The 27,378-nt window shown below is 35.3% G+C and overlaps 1 protein-coding gene across 2 annotated transcripts in view; it reads right to left on the bottom strand.

The window, feature by feature from the left end:
- Positions 1-24,667, bottom strand: part of LOC111508833 (uncharacterized) — a 95,636-nt gene extending 70,969 nt beyond the window's left edge. The window contains exons 1-2 of one of the 2 annotated variants that reach the window (XM_074175946.1): positions 24,244-24,667; positions 7,120-8,393 (exon numbers count right to left, since the gene is read on the bottom strand). In XM_074175946.1, coding sequence (XP_074032047.1) covers positions 7,120-7,486 — 367 coding nt within the window. In that variant the 5' untranslated portion in view covers positions 7,487-8,393; positions 24,244-24,667. Of the gene's footprint in view, positions 1-7,119; positions 8,557-24,243 lie in introns of those variants that run through there. The other variant, XM_074175947.1, reaches the window with a different exon arrangement.
- Between the last annotated feature and the right edge of the window lie 2,711 nt (positions 24,668-27,378).

Here is a 27,378-nt window from a genome sequence, read left to right as displayed (position 1 = left end):
AGATAATCAGAAGGAAATTGAAACTCAAGAATATCGTGTTTTTCGTGAGTTTTTTAATAGAAAAGGGAATATGAAGAGTGCGTTGGCCGTTATTCATTTTAATATCAGAAGCATTATCAAAAATTTTTATTTATTTAGAAGAGGTGAATAAGCATATGGACATAATAATTATATCGGAAACATGAAATCTCCAGTCGGTAAGTGATTATTCAATACCAGATTTTTCAGCACATTACATCAATTCAAAGGTAAATCAGAATGATGGTCTATTGGTGTACATCAAGGATTATATTATTGCTGATGTCGAAATAATGTCACTAACTGAAACCAAATTAATACAAATTTCATTGACTATTGTTGGTATTGAGATTGGAATAACAGCATCTTATGAATTACCCTCCATTAATACTCAAATTTATCTGAACGACATAAAATACTTCATCTATGATTTGAAAAAAAAAAATATTGACATATATAAGGTGACATAAACAATAATTTGATGGATGAAAATTCCGGTTCTGTTAATGAATACCTCAACATCCTTGCTGAAAATGGTTACTTCTCCTATATCAATAAGCCGACCGGGGTTACGTCTAATATACAAAGCATAATTTATCATATTTTCGTTCGTAAAAATAATTCAAACCATAACATACTATTGAGCCCGGTATTATTCAAAATCGATATCACCGACCACTACCCAGTATACTTGGAAATATCAGGAACAATGAAATCACCTTCTGAAAATGAAAATGACTCAAGTACATTTGCAAAAAATATAAATTATAATAAATTACACAAATCATTAAGAGGGGAAAAATGGGAAGGAGTGATGAAGAATAATGAAATACAGGTTTGTTATGACAAATTTATTGAAAAACTTGAATTTCATATGGGAACAGCATCATATTCATATAATACTCAATATAAAAAAATTAAACCATGGATCACTACTGACCTGATTATCGCAATACGGCAAAGGGATCACCTGAAAAAGGAATTATTAGTTAAATATACCCCAGAATGGGAAAATGAATATAAATCATACAGAAATCGATTGAATAATAATATAAAGTTGACAAGAAAATCAATATTATAAAAACAGATTGAGTACAATAAATGGAAATAGTAAAAAAACGTGGGAACTTGTAAATGAAATAACTAGAAAAAACTCATTAATAAAAAAAAAATCGCAATATAACGTTCAAAAATCAAAACGGAAATCCAATCTCTGATAAAAAAAATCCTGATAAATTGAAAAATTACTTCACTAATATTAGAACTGAAATGGCAAAAAACATTAAAAAACAGAAAACTTACCTGATCATTTCCTTAAAAACACCATGCAACAAGAATCCATGTTTCTGAAACCAGTGGAGTGTTGTGTCCACTAATTGTTTCATTTTTGATTTTTATATCATACCCACTCGATAAAATATCTCTTTGTATTTATATCCTGGACCCGGATGTCACGCAGGTAGCTATAGCTGCCTACGTGGTCATGTTAGATGTAGCCTGGGAATTCTAGGTCTTCTAACTGGAACCACAAATGTGCGGTTGGCTCCTGTTGTTGACTCCGTGCATATGTGTTGTTTCCTGCTTTCGGCAAACAAGTGTTTACACTTGGCTGCACCGCGCTGTTGAGGCCAATAGCCAGAAAGACGTGTCCGCGGTTTGCCCCACTTTTGGAGTGTTGTGTCTACTAATTGTTTCATTTTTGATTTTTATATCATACCCACTCTATAAAATATCTATATATAAATAGATAAGTACTCTTTGATCATTCCCATATTGATTTCAATTTAAGAGCCACCGGTATACAGATGTTTCAGTAAAAGCTGTAAAAATGATGACCTATAAATAAATCTTGAAATAAAAATTTTGAATTATATCAATACTTCCAATGTAATTTCACAGCATCCAGTTTGTCGTTACTCAAGAAACGGTTTGTTGGCATGCCACGTGTTAGACTGTTTACGCTATACAAAGAACCCAGCTGCATATATTTGTTCAGTCGCTAAAAGAGCAGCAGAACAACGGGGATTCGATATATAGACTCGTTACAGAAATCATCTCAGGTGATTCGACAACCTACTCAATGAATTGATAAAGTTGCTGGTCAGCTAGAGTTGTGTGATCTAACGAGTTCTTACGATCATACTCCTGGAACCAGAAGTACCTCTATAAGCCGCTCCTAAGGCCGACATACACCCAGGTGAGAACCACAGCCACGTAATCTCTCTCGCTCTGTTTTTGTTTCCTGAACAAAATTCTATTGGGAACTTCCTCAAATCATAGAATCCTATATTATACTTCAGTCCACTTATCTAATGAAGCTACAGATTAGAATGAAATACACTGGCAATCTTACTAATCCTACTCCTACCAATATTATAAAAGCGTAAAGTTTGTGACTATGGATGAATGTAATGTTGTATTTACGGTTTTTACTTTTTCACGCCTAAACATCTCAACGGATCCAAATGTAAGTTGGTACATAGATGGATCATGACCTGGAATAACACATAAGGTAGGTTGCCACGGTAATGCGGGTAGAACAGTGGGAAAGAGCTAGTATTGTATAAGTGGGTACCTATTGAATGAATGACACTCTTATATCAACGTACAGCCGAAGTTCTGAATCTAAAATTTTGAGATATGCAGGTAGGTTCTTTGTATAACGTAAATAAGCATCAAGAAAGGGAATCAGAATTTCCACCCCAAGGGGGAAAAATAGGGATTTTGTCTTTTTTGCAACTAATGAAGTAATGCAGACCTTAGAAACGTGACCAGTCCTGTTGCATAAGGTACATTTGAGTGAGGTTTGTTCAGTGTGAAAATCTTTTGTGATATGATTGGGTTTCCCACACCTAAGAAAAATTTTCTGCAGTCCTAGTGATTCGAGGTTATATTTGCGACTGAGTGGCCTATTGTACCTCGATTTTCTATTTCTTGAAGGGATATATGAACGTGAATGATTTCTGTGCATTTTATGAACATGTTGGTGTGAACAGTTGACTTTATTGATATCAACTGTTAAAGATGACGTTGAAATTGTTTTCTGGGCAATTTTGCGAGTATCAATTTTCAAAGATTCGAGCGCAATTGCTCTCGTAAAAATGTCTTTGAAAGTTTTACTATCAGACTGAAGTAATTGTTCACAAATGCTATTATCGTATAAGTCACGAATGAATTGAGCTGTCAGGAAGATTTCTGCAACTGATTTCTTGCACTCGCATGTGAATTCACAGTCACTTATATTACTCTTGAGTATACTTACAAATTCTGGAATTGATAGTTGTTCATTTTGATAGATTGACGAAAAGTGATGTTGAGCAACTAAAACGTTCTTCTTTGGTGCAAGATGTTCTTATCAATTCATCATATGTCAACTGATGAGGAGTTTTAGGAGCAGCCAAAGCTGTAATCATGTTGAAATTTTGAGCTCCAATAGAATTTAGTAGCAATTGAGCACAATAAGGCTTATTTGTATTGATCTGCTTCATTTGAAGGTGATTCTGGAACCTGCTTTTGTAATTTGAAAACGATTCTTTCTTGCTGTCAAAATTTTCGAAGTTAGCTAAAAGTGCTGAATTCATCACAATTTTTCCCTTGCTTGATCATTCACGGTTTAATTGACTCTGTGAACTTTGTAATTGAGAAAAGAGAGTAGATATCATTGCAGTTTGAAATTCCATGAATTCTTTGAACTGTTGGGTGTCCATTTTGGAGTGTTTTTTTTTCGATTATTTTTGATTTTTATAATATTTCTAATTCACCTCGTCACCAAAACTGTTGTGAATGAGTAGTATTTGATTTGATTTATGTATTAATACCACTTTATAATGAATATGTGACTTCTCTTTGTGATCTTTTTAATTGACATCTATTTGACAACTTGATAATAATTTACACTAATGATATCACAGGTGTCCCAATATATAAATATATGTAATACACAACACTATGTATGAGCTGTCTTTATGTATTTATGATGTATAAGTTTTAATTATGTAAAGTTTCATCTAAATCCGTTCAGACGTTTAGGCGTGAAACAGCCACAAACATACATACATAAATAAATACATCCTCTCAAACTTTCAAATTTATAATATTAGTATAGATTAGTATAGATATAGATTTTATAACGCTGACTACTCACGATATATGAAATAAAAGTATAAAGGTTCTCAAAATCTCCATATTGATATATTCCACTTCGTTTCTTTGATAAATATTGAATGGAATGCTGGAACAGGCTGAAAGCAAAATCCTTATATTTTTAAAAACAGATATGAATGTAAGAAGAGAGAAACCTGAGAAGTCATTAATATTTCCATTTGTAATTTCGGCTTTTTACAGGTTTTACCGTCGGCAAGGGAAACATATACATTCGGGGAGCCACAACATTATTTCAGGTAGAGCATTAAAATATTATTGTTACTTTTCCATTTGCGAGAGAATCTGATATTGCAGAATACTCATAGAGATGGTGGCTGTGAGAAAAAAGAAATCGTATATACTTTTGCGCTTTCTTCATCAAGGGATATGGTGGAAATGAATGATTAATTTAGCAGATATATTAGTGTTCTACAAGTATGCAACAGAACCTATGAAGGCTGATAATCATTATTTATACCATTGATAAAGATAATACGGTATTCTTCACTAACTTATACCTCCCTCTCAACTTCCGTTCGTCTCGTCTGATCTCACTTTTCGTAACCCTCTCGTCACGCATTAACCAGCTTACTCTCCAAGTCAAGCGCGCGTGAAGAAGTTGTACTTAAAACAATAAGTTTCTGCTTCCAAAAGATTCCAAATTGATCCTTTTAACGTTAACCTTCATCTAAAAATCGCTTGGTGGTGGATTCATGAGTTTGGAATGTCTATATGATAAATTAATCATCAATATTATAAGTACTATAGGCATGATGGGATCGGAATGTTTTGTTCTCGGTACCAAACAATATAACCAAAACTAGTCACGGTTACAAAAGGAACTTCAATCTCAGCTCAACATATCCCACCATTTAGGTAGTTAGATTTTACAATCACCTTCTGTTATATAGAAGATATTGTCAAAGTCAAAGCCTATTATGATAATATTTTTTTCAATTTTTTTTCAATGTCCCCAATTTTTCGAAATAGAAATGATAACTTGTGATACATCATCGAAAAGGTAAAATCTGGTTCTTTTCAAAACAGAAGAAATCCAATGTGGCGCCTATAAGGAAAAATAAAGTTGATGGTGGTGGCAGGAAGACGAAACGTCGGATAGCAAATCTTAAAGCATCATTATGTAGCAGGGAAGAAGTGGCAATGTGGAAATGTAATTCATTTTCGAATCCTTCGAAAGATGAAGCCAGAAAAAAATTAAACCATTTTCCATAATTTCTGTTTTTTTCCAGATATCTCCGGATATATTCGTAATTTCAGAACATTCTCAACGACATATTGTTAGTCAGGTGAATGCGCAACTTTGCCCTTATTTAACCATCTGCGTATCTCTCATAGTTTCTGAGATCCCAATGATGATGATCGAATTTGAAACACCTTGTATAGTGGTTAGCGGACCAAACTATTACAGCAGAGTCCTATTGTGAGGAAATCGACAAAATGTAAGAAAAATTCCGTTAGCACCAGCTGTCATCGGGCAACAGAAAAAGTTTGATTCTGCTCCACGACAAAGCCCGACCCCACGTTCCACAAATCACCGTCAAAAATCAAACGAATTGAGCTTCGAAGTTATGCCTCATCCACCAAACTCCCCGGACCTTTCGCCAACCGATTACCATCATCTTAAGCACTCTGATATCTGTCTCACTTGTGAAACCTTCGCCAATCAGGACCAGGCAGAAACGGCTTTCGTCGACTTCATCGAATCACGAGCACACAATATTCATGCTGACGAACATATTCGACCTATATTACGTATGCAAAGATTCAAATGGCGCTTATTTCGATTGAGAGAGAGAATATACTTTATCGTCATAAGAGTAATATTATGGGCAAAGTTTCACTTGATCTTCAATACAGTTTTTATGTAAAAACAAAGTACATTAAAATTGTACATTAATTTTCACTTATTACATAAAATCGGTTTGTATATATAAAAACATATAAGTGATACAGAGGGTACTGGCAAATAATAAATTAAAGAAAAAACGGTTTGTATTTATAAAAACAAATAAGTCGTTCAGGATGCTGGTAAATAATACCAGCATCATTATAAAATTCTTGTATATTATAGTATAGTCTATCACTTGAATAACCTTTCACAACCTTCCCGAAGCATTGTAAATACTTCATTTCTGTGGTTGAACATTTCACAACCATTATAGACAATGGAATCCTTTATGACTGACGTCGTTGGTACTGGCAACTTAATTTTGTTGGATTGCCTTGTCACATGTGTTGGTGAGGATTCAAATTTTTTTCAAATATTCCTTAATTAAACACACTGTTTCCATTATAAAGAGAGAAATCGCTGTTAGAATTTCATGAATGGTAAAGAGTAATCTACAAGAGTCTGTACTTTTTGACTTGCACATATATCTTACGGCTCGTCAAATCGTTGAGGTAGATAAGAAACAATATTGGCGCTAGTATTGAACCTTGAGGCACACCATTACATATTTTCCCAATTTCTAAGCGATGGGTTGTTTCCACCATCTGACTACGACCTGACAAATATGAGCTGAACCAGCTCAGTATCACTCCTCTGAAGCCGTAGTAGGGAAGCTTCCGCAACAGTATTTCGTGATCCCCACAGTCGAAAGCCTCCGAAAAATCGCAAAATACTGCTGCAGCAACCTCGTCACTATTGATATCAGTATAAACAGTATGAACTTGAATATAGTAAGTATTCACTGAGGTATTGTACAGTTTGAAAAATACTCATAAAAACGGACTACACTTTTGAAACAACCCAATACCAAGTTCCAACTGATGAAGCAATCGTTTAGAAAAACGCATCTCGAATAAAATTCACTGTGAAAATTAGACAATTATTATCTTGGATAGTGTTATGGATATTAGTCAAGTAACGGGTAATATTCAGAAAATGTACGAATTGCTGACTGTACAAAATCAAAACAGTCTTAAGGAAAAACTCACCTCTTCCGCTCCTCCCAACGAACCTCAAATCATTAAACTTCGCCACCTGATTCTTCATAACAGCGGTACAGTTCCTCAACTCCGCACAAAAGTTCTCATCGTTCCCCGCCTTCACAGTCACCACCGTCCCATCCCCAACATCCCCCAAAGCGACCACCTTGAAGGCTACAGGTAACGTCTTGTTGGACCTCCAGTGGGGAGGCAAAACAGTACAAACTACATGAGGCGACCCGGTCCTCACCAGTTCACCAGGATGTTCCGCAAGGAGCCCATCGATGGTCCTCTCTGCGAGCATTTCGGCTGTCAAGTTGCCATAAGTATGGTCGTAGTGACCTGTGGTGGATGACACTTCACTTGCCAAGTGCATTTTCTGATGGATGGGCTCTATCGACACTAGAAGCTTCTAGCAGGCATTTGTAGGTAGACAAAGATAGCTTCGTAGCTAATTTATCATCACCTGAATTTTTCTTACTTCACGAGACTCCGTGGTAAGGATTTGTATGCATTTTAGTCGGTGAGGTGTTTCTACACATTTCAATGTCATTGTTTACATGGCTGATGTGATGATACACTTTCAGTTGTTTCTTTAACAGATCGAAAATCCATTCTGGATTTACATATACATTTGTCACTGAACAGTCCTTTCTTACCACTTTGAATTTTGTCACTGATGGATCTTGTCAACAACCCCTTTCACAGTCGCCTCTGTAACAATATTTTCGGCTATTTATCAATTTTTCTTCACGTAATCAGCTGTTTCCTTTCGTTTCTCTACTGTCTTGTGCACTTGCCACTAGATTTATTTCTTGCGCTCTATGACCATATCACTGCGAAGACCGCGTGTGACTTTTTGAACGCCGCGTTTTTGACAAATTGAGTGCGGGAGGGTAAAAAAGCGCCGCTCACGGTTTTTACAAGTAGAATGCGCGTTCACTGCGAAATATGATGAAAAATCACACGGTCAGTGGCAGCCCACAGAACTGCGCGGAATATTTTCCATCCTGTGCTTTCTTTCGCCAACTTGTTTTTCTAATTATGTGTTTGCCTCTCGCTTTTTCATCAGTGATTCGTTTTTAATTGGGTGTTCTTTCTCGCTTCAGGGATGTGTGACAGACTCGCGCGTTATTTCCAGATTAAAACTTTAACGAATGCTTCTTACAAAAAATCCGTGTGGTTTTGTTGGATTATGAAAAACTGGAAAATGTCGGCCGTAGTTACTTGTCACGAAGGGCGGGATGATGCTTCCTGCTTGTTATTCGTATCAGAAGGTGGACCTGAAAGAGTGAAAATAATGAATATCAAAGTCGTTAAAAAGAAGATAGATGTATCTACATGGAGATAAATTATATACAGTGTCTTCCCCAAAGTATGCACCATATGGAAAACTTATTTATTAGGGATTTTTCGACAAAAAGTTATTCTTGATAAAAGTTTGTGCATCCACTAAAACATGCACCAACAAAATACAGTAGAACACTCGTACTATACGAGAAGCCTTCAAATATTTGATTTTCAGAAAGGAATAAAGTACTCTTATTTTGAAAAATTTTGGGAAATGTTATTGAGAAAAGTTATTCAGCATTAAAAAATACGTCTAGATGTGAAGTCATGGCCATCTAAGTGAAGTTTTATTTTTTTTTAAGGGGACTACGAAAAAAAAATATGCTAAAACGATAAATAGACAGCATTCTGTATACGACGGTTTATTTTAAAAGCCTGCAATATTACAAATTACATAACTATGGTGTTAACCACGATAATTTTTTTAAGAGTAAAATAATTTTCAAAGTTTTTGGTGAAAAGTTTTTTTTATTTTTTGTTAACACCGAAAATTACTCAAAATTATACAATATTGTAACAAGAACTCAATATACAATAATAATAAATCACAAAACATCAAAGTAAAATAAGTATTTTGAAATAAACTCATTGATATGCCCAAAAAATCGAGAAACCCAAAACTACCATTGTTGAAAACCATGTAAACATGTGCAACTCATTATTTCTTCAACCGATAACAAATAAAGAACTGATCAATGTTATAGCTGGACTCAAAAATAGCACATCTGGATCTGATGGAATTTCTATTCCTATTATTAAAAAGTATCACACTTACTTTGCTATACCCCTCTGTCATATATTGAATTCAATCCTCGAAGTAGGAGAAATACCAGCCTCCTTCACAGGATCAATTACAGTACTAATTTTTAAGTCTAGGGATAAAAAACTTGTAACTAAGTATAGACCTATAACACTCATAAAAAATTTTGCAAAAATTTTGGAAAAATGTAAAAAAAAAGAGTGGTGCATTTCTTAGAAAATAATAAATTTTTTCCCAATGTCAATTTGGTTTCAGAGAAAACAGGTCCACTGAAAAAGCCATCTTTGAAGTAGGTAATTTAGTTAATATTTCTTTTCAAAATCAAGACAGAACTATTATTGTTTTTTTAGATTTAGCTAAGGCCTTTGATACAGTGGATCACAATATACTTCTTCAGCGTTTACATGATTCGGGTATAAGAGGAGTAGCGTTAAACATCTTTGAGGATTATTTGTCTAATAGGATTCAGAGAGTGAACCTCTATTAATAACCCGGGCCGTACCTCAAGGAACGGTGCTTGGCCCTATCTTATTTCTAATATACATAAATAATATTTTTTCAGTGAGGGACTTCGAAGGTAAAATAACTTCTTTTGCGGATGATACAGCATTAACTTTTGTCGGGAACACATGGGAAAAAGCTCATAGAAAGGCGGAGGTAGGTATAAATATAATTTTCCACTGACTAAGTAATAATTGAGTGCCAACGTCAAAAAAACTAAATTTATTGCATTCTCCTCAACAAAGAAGGATCAGCCCACCATTGCAGAGATTAAAATCCATAAACTTACTTGGCCAAAACGATAGACACCTTTGCACTTGTCCCTTCATAGAAAAAACTTAGGGGTCCTAGTGGATCAGTGCCTTCGTTGGAATAATCATATTGACTATACGGTGAAAATATTACGTAATCTCAGTTATAAATTTTATCAACTCAGAAGTATAGTCAGTAGAAAAATGTTGCTTACTGTATATGATGCCCTGGTCGAGTCCATTTTACGGTATTGTCTAATAATATGGGAAGGAATATTCAAGTATTCCTTACGTAATTTAGAAATGATCCAAAACTCTCACTCATAAAAATTATGTTCAGAAAGAATAAATGCTATAATACTCAAGCATTATATGAAGAGAGTGGAATATATGGTGTAAGAAAACTGTATACTTTCCGTTGTATATTATGGACATCGAGTGTTACGAGTACCTTTGTTCAGAATATATATAATACTCGTTTACTTCTCAGATTGCAAAGGTTCCACTCACAATCAAAAATTCATTACATACATTGGACCAAAACTCTACAGTTCTTTAGCGCCGACACTAAAATGTATCAGAAGTTATACTTAATTGAAAATAGAGTTGAAAACATTTATCAATCACAACTATCACAGACTGGAAACAATACTGGATAGTTGACTAATTCACCATACTGCAATCACTCAATACAATGTCACATGCTGTTTTAATCTTTTTTAAATCTGTTTATTCCGTTAACCAGCTGTCGCACCCCTACGAACGACAACCCTCAGAAGTCGAAACTTGTTCGAGCTAAGGATTGACAAGGTCTTACCTTTTAACGTGTGATTCCTAACACGGGTTGGACGATAGCAAGTGAAGATCGATCGTTCAGACTAGGGATTGAACCACCGACCAACACGGCAGTCAATTCGAATGAGTAAACAAAGCACCCACGCCGAACCGCTTGGCTACCGACCGCTGCTGCTGTCTTTGTTTTTTTTTTTTCGTATTTGATGCTCTTATTATGCTAAAAGACTGCTCATCATTTTGGTCGTCCTTCTAGGACTTCCCAGAACTAACTAGTAGGTTTATCTTAGTTTGTAAATGTATTGGATTCGTGGCTGTTACACAAGCTTGGCTTAGATAGCCAAGATCCTTCATAGATGTAATTTATAGTTCTGTAAAATGAGTTATAATGGTTCATATTTTATATTAATCTGAATTGAATAAATTTTGATTTGATTTGATATTCTGGAGATTAATTTGGAGAATTATTCTGAACAAGAAATTCTGCAGAAAATCAATGAGTTTGTTCCGAAATACCTATTTCATTTTGATGTTTAGTGATTTGATATTATTGAATAATAACTTTTTGTTACAATACTGTATAATTTTGAGTGATTTTCGGTGTTAACGAAAAATAAAAATAACTTTTCATCAAAAACTGAAAATTATTTTACTCTTCAGAAAAGTTAACCGTGTTTAACATCATAGTTGTGTAATTTGTACTATTACAGGCTTTTAAAATGAACCGTCATATACAGGATGCTGTCTATATATCGTTTAAGGATTTTTTTTTCGTATTCCTCATTTAAAAAAAATGGGTAAAAAAATAAAACTTCACTTAGATGGCCATGACTTCAAATCTAGATGTATTTTTTAATGCTGAAAAACTTTTCTGAATGACAATTTTCAAGATCCTTCAAAATAAGAGTACTCTACTCCTGTCTCAAAATTAGATATTTCAAGGCTCCTCGTATATTACGTGCGTTTTACCGTATTTTATTGGTGTATGTTCAGTTTTAGGAGATACACAAACTTTTATCAAGAATAACATTTTGTCGAAAACTTCTTAATATGGTGCATACTTTGGGGATAGCACTGTATAATTCGAAAAAATTAAACATGAAAGTTTTTCAAAATATTGTCTTCTCTCTGGAGAACTGTCTTTGTTTTGCTCAAAATCTGAATTTTCTTCTTGAAATCTTGACTTTCCTCTCAATATCTTGCGTTTTTTTCTAAATCGCGACTTTATCCGCAAAATCGTAACTTTTTTCTCGAAGAATCAACGTATTTAGGAGATATACGATGTATGTTGAAAAATAAGGTTGAAATTGGAATTTCGCGGGCTACCACTAGCGATTCTTTCATTTTTCATGTTGGTTCCCTCGTTTTGAACATATATTCATAGTTTCAGCTGTTTAACATGTTTTGTATGGAAAATAGAATTCAGTGCACAAAATACTTGAAGACAGTGGCATACGGTGATCAACAATCTGAGAAAACTCATCAGTATATCTGAATTTGATCAAAACGAATATGATCTCAAAGTAATACATACGAGTACAGAACCAACTCAAAGATTATGTCCCACTGAATTTGACATTAATATTAGGAAAGAAGTTTTTGGATCACCAGTTTTACAATAGATTCGTTAACCTGACCGATACCGTAACAGACATCAAATTACTCATTGAAGATATCAAATATGACAACAAAACATATGATTCAGTAGAAATTTTAGGCATCGAAACATTAATTACACTCAAATTCCCAGACAGTTACCTCAAACATAGAGCAGCACACATCTTCAGAAGCAGTCTTTCTTTTTCACAAAGTCACAATTTGGAACAGCAAACACTAAAGTCGATTAAACAGAAAATCATTAGTAACAACTTCACACTCACAGAAGCAGACGAAGGTAAGAATGTAATTGTCATTTCCAATGACATTTACATAAACAGAAGACTCTACTTCATACAAACCAGCTCTATTGTAATCCGACCAAAATATAAAACCAACAAATCTCAGACGTTAGTGAATCACTACATCCGACAAACAACCTCCCTCATCAGACCTAGAAACAGAAACCAATACATAATCAAAAACTACACCCAATTGTCATACTTGTTCAATATCTAAAACTCGCAGGAACTAATGAAAATATCTTCAATATTCACCTTCCACCTAATTCCAATTCCATAGGTATGTTGATATTATAGCCTGCCGCACAAGAACACATCGACAATTGGCTCTCCTTGTTCATCTTTCACTGCGTGAACCACTGTGCATGCTGTTTTTGGCAAGTGCATTGGCTTGGGATGTGGGGGTTGAGCAAACCGGCCATCGGATGCCTGCTTCCACGTATCCCCACTGGATATGGGAATGGCAGAATCACTTGTGGTTCTGTTATTCCCTAATTGAATGGCATCCCAAAGATGTCTCAATCCTAGGTGTGTGTATCCGTGCCAAGAGGATGGATGAGACAGCGCCTATCAGCTGTCCTACGGAACCTTCGAGATACCGGACGCCCTCTCGTCATATCATCGCCTTGTCACGGTAATGCGGGGCTCTGCCGTGATTGACGTTCATTCCCTAGCTACTCGTGGGACTTTTGTGGACAGAGTAAACTTAAAAATTTTTTCTGACGCTGAGTCTATAGAGGAGATGGATGTCGAGCTTACGACTCCAACTGACCTCCCTGTAAATTTAGATCAGGAGCCAATCTACAGAGGAGGGATGTCGAGTTTATGACTCCAACTGCCTTCCTATAAATTCAGTTCAGGAGCGAGAGCTTCTCAACTCCCCAACTCCTGATCCAATAACTGAACCTAAAAAAAGGTTTGGTGGCGCAGCCAGGAAACGACTGAGTCATCTCCTCAAGAGCGTGGTACCTTATAAAACCGCCTTGCACCAAATTCTTGAGCAGCGTACGCAGATTAGCATGAGCAGGTTAGCAAACGTTTGCGCTCAAGTGATGATTTACCAAAACCAGAGGCAAAAAAGCCCTCCACGGTTGAATCTAAGGCATCGTCAGGTGTAGCTGACGTGCAATAACACTCATATAGGAAGGTTGTCGCAGGTATCAAGGTGGGAATCTTGCAATAATATCGATATATCAAGGAGATTACGTCCGCGAATAGATCAAACAATTCTGTTGATTATTCTGTCAAATACAGATCCCAAGCTTGAGAGTTACAAGCTTGGGGAACATTAGTTTCCACAAAATAAACAAGTCATCAATTACACAAACTGAAGCAGGTTCATAAATACTGTCGCAATAAAAAACTTTTCACATGATCAATGATCAGTGACTCACAGAGTATGAAGTTCGTATTGAGCAAATTACGATTTGGAAACAACTGTCTAAGAGCGTTATAAGAAGTTTGGTTCAGATAGCTGAGTATTGCAGTTTTGTAAGAATTGAGCTTGAGCTTATGGTCTGTAGAAATGTCAAAGGTGGTTTGAAGATCGTTATTGATACGTGACTGAGCAGAGTAGAATCACGTGGCGTAAAAGAGAAATATAACTGCGTGTTGTCTGCATTGTTATGTAAGTTGAATTTTTCTACGAAGAAATAAAAATCACAGATATACAAGCTGAGAAGCAAAGGCCAATGTTACGTTTCACCAGCGAAAAGAGTCCCATTTAATAATAATAATCGTCTTTATTGTTTCCCAGCTGTAGTTACACACAAATATTTAAATAAATTACAGGGCTAGTTGCTGGTATAACAAAATGCCGAAGTTCAAATCAGAGCCACAAACAAGTGCCACTGAGTTGTTCTTCCTCAACCTCAAAAAGAATCTACCTAAGCTAAAAGAAAAAGAAAGTAATACAAAAAAAATGGGATTGTTCAAATATCTATTAGGATGCTGGAGAAGACGTCCATTACTGAGACTTATTGTGGTCTTAGAATGATGAAAAATGTATAAGGTTGGACAGTTTATACTTAAAGTTGGCTTTCGAACAGAAGAAGTATGAATCTTTTCCGTAAAACAGAAAGTTCTGAATTTCTTATTTCTTTTGATAACAGGTTGATCGCTTGGCATGTAGTATAGCTAAAAGATCGCCTGAAAATTTCAGTTTTGAAACTAGGTGAGGTAATCTGATGTTCAGATTGTGAACATCAGTACGAACATCAGCATTCAATATCCGTCTATTTTCCATTGTGATTTCGTGCTATGGTCTACAATGACTAAGATAGCAGAATATTTAGAAATAACGTTTGACAAAGGTTCTCAGAATTTATTAACTCTGTTTCCGCTTTTTTTTAACAAGTAAATTTTGAAACAAGACGTGAAATATCGATGGAAAGATGATGTTGTGTACTGAGAATAAATACATCACTCAGTAACACCTTCTGTTTCATCCAAATCACTTATAGATGATTTATCAAGTAATACCATTTCTCTAGTCTTCTGGAAACTATTAGTGGACATGTTGCATTCGTCTCATGGCGTATTATCAATCGGCAAAAAATGTCAAGAAAAGACTCAGCAATTTTATTATTTTCCATTAGAAGAAAGTTCATCTCTCCAGATCTACACCCCCGCAACCAATCTCCTTCCGATAATGAACCCCACTCGAAAAACCATCATTTTTACAATTAAATCAGTTCGAAACGCTACAGGGCATATCGGATATCAAAAGAACACAAGGGGTTGTGAAAGATGAATCACAAATCAGCTGATTCGGTTCCCCGTCCCGACTTCCACAGTTAACTGGACCAAAACGTGCGTCGACTGTCAAATGTTCCTCTTTCCACCCTAGTTTACAACTTGGGGAGAAGGAGCCTCACAGGGGTGAGGGTGTCATAAAAAAACTAATTATGTGATAGAGGAATATTATGTAACACTTGTCTGCGACGTTTTGCACGTGTAAAATGATTAATGGTTCGAGAATACAGTTTTATTTTCTCAGAACTATTTTCAGAAAACAATACGGAATTTCTTGATATAAATTATATTCCACCATTAGATTTTCCGGTGTTTTCCCCACTGGCTTTCCTCAGAAAAGCACGCTATAATTTCAATAAAACTATTTCCAATTTCATTGATTGTGACTTTGTTGAAATATTTTCATTTAATGACAAAGAATTTCGAGAGACTTGACAGAAAAAAATTATTCCTTTCATTTGGAAAAATCATTAAAAATTAGGGGTCTCTACTCCTTCGTTCCCCCAGGGACTCCAGACTTTCATATCCGGCCTTTTTCATGGACGATTGAAAAATCTTGTCACAATTGAAATTTCTCTTCAAATGATGTATCACTTTGCTTAGTATGAAGACAGTTTCTACAATGTCTTTTTTTTCGTCTCAAATGATTAAATGGAATGATTGAAAAACTTTAAAAATTCTCAGATTGATTAAAAAACACTGGAAATTGGTCAATGAATCGCAAAATATGTATTGTTCACTCAAATTCGTTGTTTCGCATCTAAAGTAATCCCCTTCAGTACTTGCTCGAAGGTAGTTGACAATGTTTCTATAAAAAATAAAAAAAAAAAGATTAACTGAAAAATAACAATTATATTAAGCAAAAAACTGAAGCAACAAGCAACAACCAAAAACTCAAAAAGAAATTCAAATTGTTAACACGAGATGAAAATTAAAAAATTATTAACAAGAAATGAAAATTAAAAATCAAAAAGATTCCAAACCAAGTTAATTGGCGACGTTTCGATTGTTAATACCCACAATCGTCTTTGGGTGATAACTTCGACTATCCCCTCTTCCCTCTCTGACCGTTTGGCAGGAGTTGGTTGTGTTTCGCTTGATTAGTTGTCTCCATATGTTGCGAATCTCTACGCTAGCTTGGCTAAATGCGTTGTTGGACAACATATATGCGGCTTCTTTGAATTTTCTCCTAAACCAGTGTTCTTCCTTGTGGATGATTTCAGCTTGAGCCCACTTGATGTTGTGTTGATGAGTCCAAACGTGCTCTGCTATTCCTAATTTACTGGTTTCTAATTTGCTGTATTTCCTATGCTGGGCAAAGCAAACTTTCAATTGCCTCTTTGTTTCACCGATATATGGTTCTCCGCACTTGCAGGGTATACGGTAAGTGCAACTCTTTGAATCGCAGTCTGCGTTTGGTAGCCTGGTTTTCGTGAGGCTGCTACGGATAGTGTTCCCAGATCTGAAGCAGGTGCTGATGTTATACTTGGGCCCAATTCTTCTCATCCCTTCCGACAATTCTCTGATGTAGGGAAGTACAAGTACTGGTTGTGGCGGCTTCTCTTCCTTGTGAGGCTCTTGCTCTCTTCCAGCCAAAGTCTGTTCCACCATCACTTTGGAATAACCCTTCCCTTGAAGGTCATTTTTGATGATGCCTTGTTTTTTTTTCGAGTCCTTCCTTTGTATTACAGAGCCCGAAAGCACAGGGTACTAAAGTCTTGATGATTCCTCTCTTAGTCGATGAATGGTGGTTGGATTCCCATTTAGTGTCGGTTTCCTTCACTAATAAGTCTAAGAATGGCAATTCGTTGTGGATTTCCGTCCTCCATTGTGAACGTGATGGAAGGACTTACGTTGTTGATGTGCTTCAGGAAAGTGTCTACTTCTGCTTCTTTTACTTAATGTAATTGTTTTTTTTCAGCTAATTCTTTCAATTCTCTATATATTCTTTCAGGGATTTCAATTGTTTACTTCTGATCGACCTTTTTTCGGTTTCGGCTCAGTTGGACTGGTTTGCATATCAAATTCGTAAACCAATGTCCCATCACCAATAAAAATTCATTTTATGAATGTGCGATGGGGTTTTTATAGAAATTTCAGCTCTTTTGTCACTAGTCGAACTACAACGCGATTTTTACCTAGAAACTCGTGTTCAAAATCAGAATTAATCACTTTCAGGCTGAAACGATGATTTTCAGTCACCATTTTATTTACTTCAGCGATGTTAAGTTCAGTTGAGGATGATCGTCCAGAATGAGGCAAATCTTCCACCACATCTCGAGTACCACTCATACGCCCGTTTTTTTGATAAAGTCGATAGAAGAATTATGCCTACATAATTTTTCTGTGGTAATTTCACATCAGCTTGTCCATGAATAAAGATTCAGTTTTCACCCAATATGCGTGCATTTGGAGATCTGAAGACCGAAAGTTTTACAATATTCAAAGTTACTGAACATAACAGAACATTCACGAGTATTTCGAAGCATTCCACAACATTTCAGAAGATCCTGAAACATTGTGAAATGTTCAGGAGTAATCTGGAACATTCAAGGGCACCCCGGAATGTTCCAGACCATTGTGGAATGATAAAGTGTGGTAGCCCCCTTTAGTACATCCAAAAAGAAGGTTCAAATTTTTACCTGAAGGACAAGATTTTGAATATAAGGGCTAGGAGTTTCGCCCTCTAGGAATTTCTAGAGCAGTCTAGAATATGTTAAATTATTCGAGATGTAATGTTGTAGAATACTTTCCAGAACATAACGGAACATTCTGGAATGTTGTGGAATATTTGAGAATAGTCTGAAACGTTCAGGAAACTTCCAGCTCATTGTGAAGCATTCCAGATCAGTGTAGAATTCTGTGGAATATTCTAGAATGTTGCGGATCACTCGAACTCATTTTTGTATGAATGAGACTACCCATTGGTAGGGGTACATAAAGCAAAATCCGCATTAGCGGCGATTACCTAAAACATGAATGTGTAGAATCAAACAAAAGCTTTCCTATTGTGGATTTTGAAGTACATTCCTCAGAGATCAGTTCGAGGTCAATTTTTTTTTATTTTTAGTTTGAGCTTTTATCTGTGTTTGGTTTGAGCTTTTATCTGTGTAACTGACTATGAAACAATCTTTCTGAATTGAAAAATATGATCCAAGAGGATTCGAACCCAGCGCTCATCTTTTCCAGACATGCATATTTACTAACTTTGACATCGGAGTCACCAAGCTGATTAGATGCCGTACCACATTTTCAATTCAGTCTTTCGTGGGTTCAGTGCAAAAAGGATAATAATTGTTTATTGTGATGAACTCAACAACTAAACTCCATATATGTGTTTCATTGTTTGAACATCAAAAGTAACTATGTATTTTGATGTCTAAATATTTTTTTAACGGCATAGTGTAAGTATGCATCAACAGGCTGTCAATTTCATGAGTTCGGACTTTCATTGTCTAATATGAAATAAAATAATGTGAAATCCCTGAAAGCATCAATAAAAATCAAAAAGATCAGCTGCAAAATAACAGGCAGAAATAAACTGAAATTGCAATGAAATGAAATACGTTGACGACACCTTCATTATATGGAACCATGGGAATACAGAACTAGACACTTTCCTGAAGCACATCAACAATGTGAGATCTTCTATCACTCTCACAATGGAAAAGAAAGTCCAGAAAGAATTGCCATTCTTAGACGTATTGGTGAAGAGGGCCTACAATTAATAGGAAGCATCTGTATACCAAAAACCCACACACACGGAACAGTATCTGAACAAGTATCCAACAAGGTCAGTCGGTAGCCAAGCAGTTCGGCGTGGGTGCTTTGTTCACTCACTCGAATTGACTGCCGTGTTGGTCGGTGGTTCAAGTCCTAGTCTGAACGATCGATCTTCACTTGCTACCGTCCAACCCGTGTTAGGAATCACACGTTAAAAGGTAAGACCTCGGTAATCCTTAGCTCGCACAAGTTTCGACTTCTGAGGGTTGTCGTTCGTAGGGGTGCGACAGCTGGTTACCGGAAAAACAGATTTTTTTAAACAGAATCACCATCGATTGACTTTCGGGCTATGTAATACGAAGGAAGGTATCAAGATGCAATTAGGCATCATTAAAAATGACCTTCAACGGAATGGCTTACTTCAAAGTGATGGTGGAACAGACTTTGGCTAGAAGACAGCAAGAGCCTCACAAGGAAGAGAAGTTGTCACAATCAGTAGTTGTACTTCCCCACATCAGAGGATTGTCGGAAAGGTTGAGAAGGAGTGAATCCAACTATAACATCAGAACTTGCCAGAACCAGGCCACCAAACGCGAACTGCGAATCCAGGAGTTGCATTTACCGGATACCATGCGAGTTAGGAGAATCCTACATCGGTGAAACTAAGAGGCCATTGAAAGTTCGCATTGCCGAGCACAAAAAAACACACACAACGAGGAGAAACCAGTGAATCAGAAATAGTAGAGCATGTTTGGACTCATTAACACAACATCAAGTGGTCTCAACTGAAATCATCCACAAGGAGGAACACTGATTTAGGAAAAAATTCAAAGAAGCCGCATATTTGTTGTCCACCAACGCATTTAGCCAAGTTAACGCATCATATGGAAACATATAATCGAGCAGAAAACGGCCAACTCTCGTCAAACGGTCAGCTCTCGCTAAAACCGATGAAGCGGAGAAAGAAAAGGGGATAGTTGGAAGCTCTCGAATGACCTATAAGTAGTCAGCTCTCGGAGGAATAAGTCCAGTCATCACCCGGAGACGATTGTGGATACTAACAATAGAAACGTCGTGAAGTAACTTGGCTTGAAATATTTTAATTTTTTCATTTCTTGTTGATTGTTCAATTTTCAATTGTTGCCTGTCTTTTATTTACTTGCTATTCCAGATTTTTTCGCTAAATACAATTGTCATTTTTTCAGGTAATCTTTTTAATTTTTATTGATTCTGTCAGGGATTTCAAATCATTTAATATCATAGTAAACAATAGAAGTCCGAACTAATGTAATGCATCATGAAACATTGTCAAACACCTTCAAACAAAGGCTGTCAATATTTCATTAAATGAATATCATTACTCGCGGAGAAAAAATGCATAGATATATTATACGGTTCTCATTTTTTGATGGAATAATTCCGTTCTAAAAAATTCATTTCTGCAAATTCAACATAACTCAAACTCCCATTCTCGACGGTGTTGTCGAGAATGGGAATTCATGAATAATTCCGTTGTTGTTTTGTTTTCAATGTTTTCAATTGTCTTTTATCATCACCTTCCGCACATGAACATTATAGACAATGTCAACATTCTTCAAAGCAAATTAAATGTCATCTTCCATATCCTGAACATATTATGAATTTCATCACGACGGAAAAGGCAAACATAAAATAAGTTTTTGGAAAGTTAAAAATTTCAACTGATCTGGCCATCGATGCTGCCAGTCCAGACTGGTGAGATGTTTGATCTTTATTCGAATTTCAATATTTTTCTCAATGGCAAGAATGTCATTTAGTTTTGAAATTGAAGAATTACCTACAACGTTTACGACGTATAAAAAGCAATAAATCCTTTCTTTACGTCATCTGTTACTATTATAAGGAAACAAGAATGAAAGACTATTTGTTATGAAGGCGATTGCTCAAGCAACCAATGTCCTCGCTCTGATGTGGAAACATCGTCATCAGAGACAAATTGAATTCTTCTGGAAAATCACAGTAAAATCAAGTAAACATCAGGAGGACTCATATTTCTTCGTCGAGGCAGTTTTTCCGTATAGTTTTGCTGAACAACACCAATATTCATAGAAATTTGGATTCAGAGTCTACCTATCATCTAATTTAAAGTTAACCATGTATCGAAGGTTACTTTTATCCTAGAAAGAATGAATAATGAATGCCTTATTCTGAGAAACCTTTGTTTTTTAAGTTTTTTCATGAAAGTCAATACTTTTCGACTATTTCTCGAAGACAAATATCAATTTTTCAACCAAGAAACCAACGGTGTCATACGGGTTTTCACAAATAACTCAAAATATCTGCATTTTGTCGAATAACTCATTCCTACTAAAATTTAGTTTATAAGAAAAGAAGAATTATACGTTTATGGTGTCTGGTGTCTGTAGATCCAATACAAATGAGGTAATAGGTTGTTGAAGAAAACGTAAAATGCCATAAATGAAAGTTACAACGTGAATTGGCCAAAAAATAATACATTTTTCGAGAGAAACTTTTTGAATCTTTTTTGGAGTGCTTGAAAAATTGTTTGTTTCCAATATTTATTTTGGCATCAAAACTAAGCCAACTAAGTATTGTTTTTTTGACAACAAAAATGTCAAAATCACCTACTAGTTACCACCCTGATTGAAAATGATATTGTCACTTCACAATTACCGTTATTCATGTACTTCTAATATGGTCTAGAGGTTTGACCGATTCGAAGTGCTTAGTTTTGAAAAAAATTGAGCTTGAAGTGAAAAGAGCATTTTTGTAGTCCTACCGTTCTTCAAAGTGACTCAAAAACTATAAATGCAAGAGTATATAAGTACATGAATTGAGTAAATTATGGGGTGGGAATACAGTTATTCTCAATTGGGGTGAATTTCATATTTTTTTGCGCCGATGAACGAGAGAACAAGAATATTCGCGTCATAACTCGTTTCTTTTTGATGCTAGAGATTTTTAACACTGATGATTTTCAAACAAGACTTAACCTCTAACGGAAGCAAGAAACTCTTTGGAAGGTTCGAAATAGATGAACATTTCAACCTAGCAGACCACTGTTATAATATTCATGCAGTCATTGTTCACTGTGGTTCTGGCGTTGAATTTGGTCATTATTACGCCTTGGTCAAAGAAGAAACGGACTGGTTTAAGTTTGACGATAGTCGTGTCACGAAGTGTTCTGGCGATGCATTGAATTTATTGGATCTCTGGAATCACCCTACATTTTGTTTTATAAGAGAGAGGACATTGTTAGATCAAGATCTTCAGATGATTTGGTGCTGCAGGTTTTTCCGGGTTTTCCTGCAGCTAAAAAAGCAAATGCGCCACTGGAATCAATGAAGTCGCCCCGGAGCGCCAATTAATTTTTATTGTTGTTTTCATTTTATTTTTATCGTTGTTTTAATAAAACTTAAAATAAGAGATTTTTATGAAAATTAAAATTGAGTTTTTGCAGGAACTTGAAAAAATATTCCCTAGAATATGACATTATTGAAAATTCAAATTTTGATATGTGACGAATCAGAACCATTCTTCAACAAGCTATTATTTTGTTTTTATTGAGCCTTCAGACACCCAAAATACCCAAACATATCATTCACTTTGTTTTTTTTTTTCAAAACATACATCTTCACTGGGAATGAAGTTATCGTTAAAATACTCACTTTTCGAATTATTCACGAGAAATTCTCTGAAAACGTGGGTTGATTGGTTAAAAAATTATTACATTCACTTGAAAATGAGTAAAAAATATTCAATAAGAAAATTTTACCATCCTCAAGGTAAAAGTAATCTCCTGTATAGTGTCAACTTTGAAGTATGTAGTAATAATAATAATATTGTCTTCAATATTTAAAGATTATAAATTATTACAAAATTCAAAAAAATAATATAGACACTCCCATTTTTGCTTCTCTTTCTTGCTTGAACATCACGAGGCGAAATTTAGCCTTCGTCTATCCTTACACGTAAACCCCTGATGCTCATCTAGAGTTAATAACATCATATGTTCCTATAAATTACAATATTGAAAAAATAATTATAACGAAAATACATAACATTACTATGTTTGTTCGACCAACATTTGGTTACATTATTCACTGTGCATCAAGGTCATCACAATTCGTGTGAATGAACATCGAAAATAATTCAGAGATAGGTACTTAACACGATCAAAGTGGTCAGAATACATTTTGAAATCATTGGAGACCTTCTAGTGGAGCGAAATAAGACGAGAGTTACCGCCAATAAATAACAGAGAGGTTTCACTGAACTTTCTTACATGTGGAGAAAAGTGTATTTTAAAAAACTCTTCAGAAATTGCAACAGACTGATATTACCTTAAACTACGTCAAATGCTTCAGAAGTCAATCAATATCTTTGACATATTCCATATTTCCGATCTCCTCTACGTATTTTCAGAAAATTTAGGAATTGAACTAATTTGAGAAGCACGATTCTGAAACTGTTAATTTCATAATCCTGGAGAGGGAGACAGAATTTGGCCTCCAAACATTGAAAAAGTGTCTATAAATTTTTATAAATGATGAAATAATTTTTAAGTGAAATCACCATATATGATAAGTCACTGATTTTATTTGTGGAAAATATATTGAATCCAACTTATCGGTTCAAAATGAAATTTTGCCTTTCATAAAGTTTTTCTGTTCATTTTTTTCGGTTCGAAAAGGGTGGAACATATTTTTTACAGAACTTTTGAACGAACGAAAAAGTAGCATTTAATTTTATGGTACTACCATTAAAACCGCCGATATTTGAAAAATAAGAGTTTTTCTTATAGTTTACTTGCAATAAAAAAATGCCTCAATGACTTTTCTAGAGTTGCTCTTTATGAATTTACAAAAATAGAGTAAAATATGAACCTCCCGCATTTTTCAGTAGAATTCCGAGGCGTAATGCACTGAATTTAATAATATGAGAAGTACGCGCCTAGTTGCATCAGCAGCGTGCTCCACAAAGCAAATTTTCGGATTTAAATTCAGTGCAACACCACATTCGTTCAATTTTCCACATTACGAAATACAAAACTATAATATTTTCGTCAAACTACAGTTACTCCTCCAACGAAACAAAAATATACCTCGAAAAAGCTCCGCAACGTGCAAAACCTCCACCACCGTAAAAATCCGGGAAACCACCCCCACATAAAATCGCACTCGGCCGCGAGAATGACTTAGAACTGACCTTATCGTGGGGTTCTTTTCGCGTCGCAAGTTATTCTGACATTAAGAAAGAGTATAAAAGTAGCGCGGGGGTCGCGGTGGGTGGCCGGGGGGTGGTAGAGGGCGGAGCGTGTTGAGGTGAACCGCCACCGCTGTCTCCGCCACCAACCAGGAAAGACGGCGGATTTTTACCCTCAAACCAGAGTCGTTTCTTAGAGGTTTACCAGGGTTGGGACGCAAGCGCGCAACCCTTATAAACGTCTTTTCGCCTTTTTTGTGATGCTCCATCCCTCTCTCATCTGAGGCGAGTGCAGTATCGCTGTCCTGCTTTCTTTCTTGGAAGAAAGTTTGTGACGACGTCTTTTTCTGTCCGTCTTTCTTACGCTTCGCGTTGTCAGGTGTTTTTTCTATGGGGGTAATTGAAATTGTACGGATAGCCTCATTATTGACGTTAACGGGGAAAGAGTATTCGATAGGTTTTGTTTCGAATTGAATTAAGTTGTTGGGTGTTGTAAAAACTCGCGTTTCTGTTATGACTGCGTTTCGACTATGGATTGGAAATTCTACAGGTATCCATTGAAGTGTAATATTATTCTGAAAATCAAACGGTAGCTTGATGAGTAGATTTGAAACGTTTGGCATTCTACCAACCCTATAGAAAGTTTTGAAATAAATTTGAGAAAAAAATTGAAAAACTATTTTGTTTTTTAAATGAAATAAATAAAAACATTACAATTGGTACAATCAGGTACCAATTTCCTGAATAGAAACGATAATAACAGGTAAAACTCACAAAAGTAAATTATACCCCAATTGCCGAGAACATAATATAGTCAAGTACAGTAGCATCAATTACTCAGGTAAACTTTCAAAAAATATTCAAAATTGTTTCTCTAAATACAAAGTATCAACAGCTTCCACAAGTAATAATAATTTAGATATAACCCTGTTTAATGCAAAACCCAAACGGGATAGAATGAAAAAATAAGGTATATAGAGAAAAGAGTGTGGGGAATGCTCTGCAGTATATACAGGCCAAACCGGTAGAAATTTTGACATAACACTGCGTGAACACGCCTGTTTGGACAAAAAATCTACAATGTACGAACATCTTCAAGGATCAAACCACAAAATAAATGAAGATAACCTCAAAATCCTACACATATGTAATAAAAGGAAAAATGATTTTTTGGAGGCCATGAAATTTAACAAAACAATTAAAAACCAGATACATATACTCCTAAACGAGCAACCCGATTTATGTAGGTCTCCTCTTTCGAATTTATAAGTTTAACAACCCCTAGAATTGTCAGTGTGGAAGTTCAAAGTTAGCATCCTGGTTCACTCAACTACCTGTTCTTGCAGCATTCCTGAAAATTCTAATATACCCGATATTTCGAACTTCAGATTTCAGTTTAACACTTGATAATGGGGTCAAACCCGAAACCAGTCGTATAAAAATAAAATCTACCAGTGATATTTAGACAAAATTGTTTTTATTCATTTCATTTAAGTGATCATGTATTACCATAAAGTAAACAAGTCATCAATCACACGTATTGAGCAATGCTATGTCTTACATAGAAAACTGCTTCCCGATTATCAATCTGGATTTGGGAGTTGCTCGTCTGTCTGTAAAGATATTGATAGATCACTAGATAACAGCAAAATATGTGTGCCCATTATGATAGATCACACTCGTACCTTTGATACGAGATCAATCTTCAGATATTGTTATAATTTTAAATTACCTTGGGAGAAGGTTGGTAAAATTTCTTGAGTCATATGGAACGGATCGTCAGCAACATATGGAAATGATGCCGTTGACGTAGAAGGTTGAAAGCTTGTCAACGCCTTGTCTGAACTACTTATCGACGTTTTGATGCCCTTTCAGTTGGTGAAGCCGGATGTGTTTCTACCAATACGAATTTAGAATCTTCTTGTACACTTCCCAGCATCTCTTCTGAATAGATATTATTGTTCCAATCTGGTAGTTCTCCAGCACCTCTCCTCTCGCTCATACCCATCACATTAGGCGATAAAGTTATATTATTTTTTTCAACTTTACTGAGAAATATTTTCACTTGCAAATGTACCTACTCGTATTCTATCTATAATATTTTTTCGTACCGATATAAAATAATGAGAAAAGAATTAACGCAAATGTAACATTGAAAAGACAACCTATTGGTCCTTGAAAACTTTCCACAAATAACTTCACTTCTATTGCACGAAAAAACTTGATCATCTCTAAATAATTTTGCTTTCTAGAATATATGCCAAACTTTCATAATCCTTCAGTGGAATACAAATGAAAGTCCATGGCTTTTTTATATCTTTCTCGCTCTTTCACATTCTTCAAACATGTCACAACACTTAAGTGATGCCATGTTTATATTATTCATAAAACCTTATGATGCACTGTTTGGAACCTTTGGTGTAGTAATGAATATTACTGGAGTTTTAATCTTCCTCTTTGAAGATGATCACTTGGTGATCGAAACACGTGTTGAGGTGTTAAAAATAACGATTTGGTGTTGGGAAAAAACTCCAGTAGTATTTATAAAACCTTATCATGAATAATATTACAACACACCTACTTCATTTGTGATACATTCATATTTTTCAAATTTGAAAGTAATCTCATTTTTTGATGAGGTTTTTCCCCTCAACACCTGAATCAACTGAAATTTCCTCGTACCAGTATTTTGTAGACAACCTGTCTTACATAGAAGGTTTTTTTATTATTTTGAAAGATTGCTCGCGTTGAGCCTATTCCTGAAGGAGATAAGAAAAATCTTCCAAATGGTCTAATCAAAAAAAGTTCAAAGCATGAAAAATAGAGATAAATGTCCTAAAAATTCGGAATCACCTCTAGAAAAATGTTTTTGAAGGATTTCGGTGCAGGTAAAAAACTGCAATCGTTATTAACAAAATAAGATTTAAAAAAATGGTATTTAGTTTTTCGTTAATAACTCAAAAAATATTAATATTTAAGCAATTTTTTAAAAAGCTCGTTAAAAAAAAGGAAATTTCCGATAAAAAAGTTTTGA

The sequence above is a fragment of the Leptinotarsa decemlineata genome, unplaced genomic scaffold, assembly GCF_025532065.1.
Source record: "Leptinotarsa decemlineata unplaced genomic scaffold, Ldec_3_MD MMD2_tig00001393_RagTag_RagTag, whole genome shotgun sequence".
NCBI classification, from domain to species: Eukaryota; Metazoa; Arthropoda; class Insecta; order Coleoptera; family Chrysomelidae; genus Leptinotarsa; species Leptinotarsa decemlineata.
Note: the sequence above shows the minus strand (reverse complement) of the source record. Positions and strands in the feature narration are given on the sequence as shown.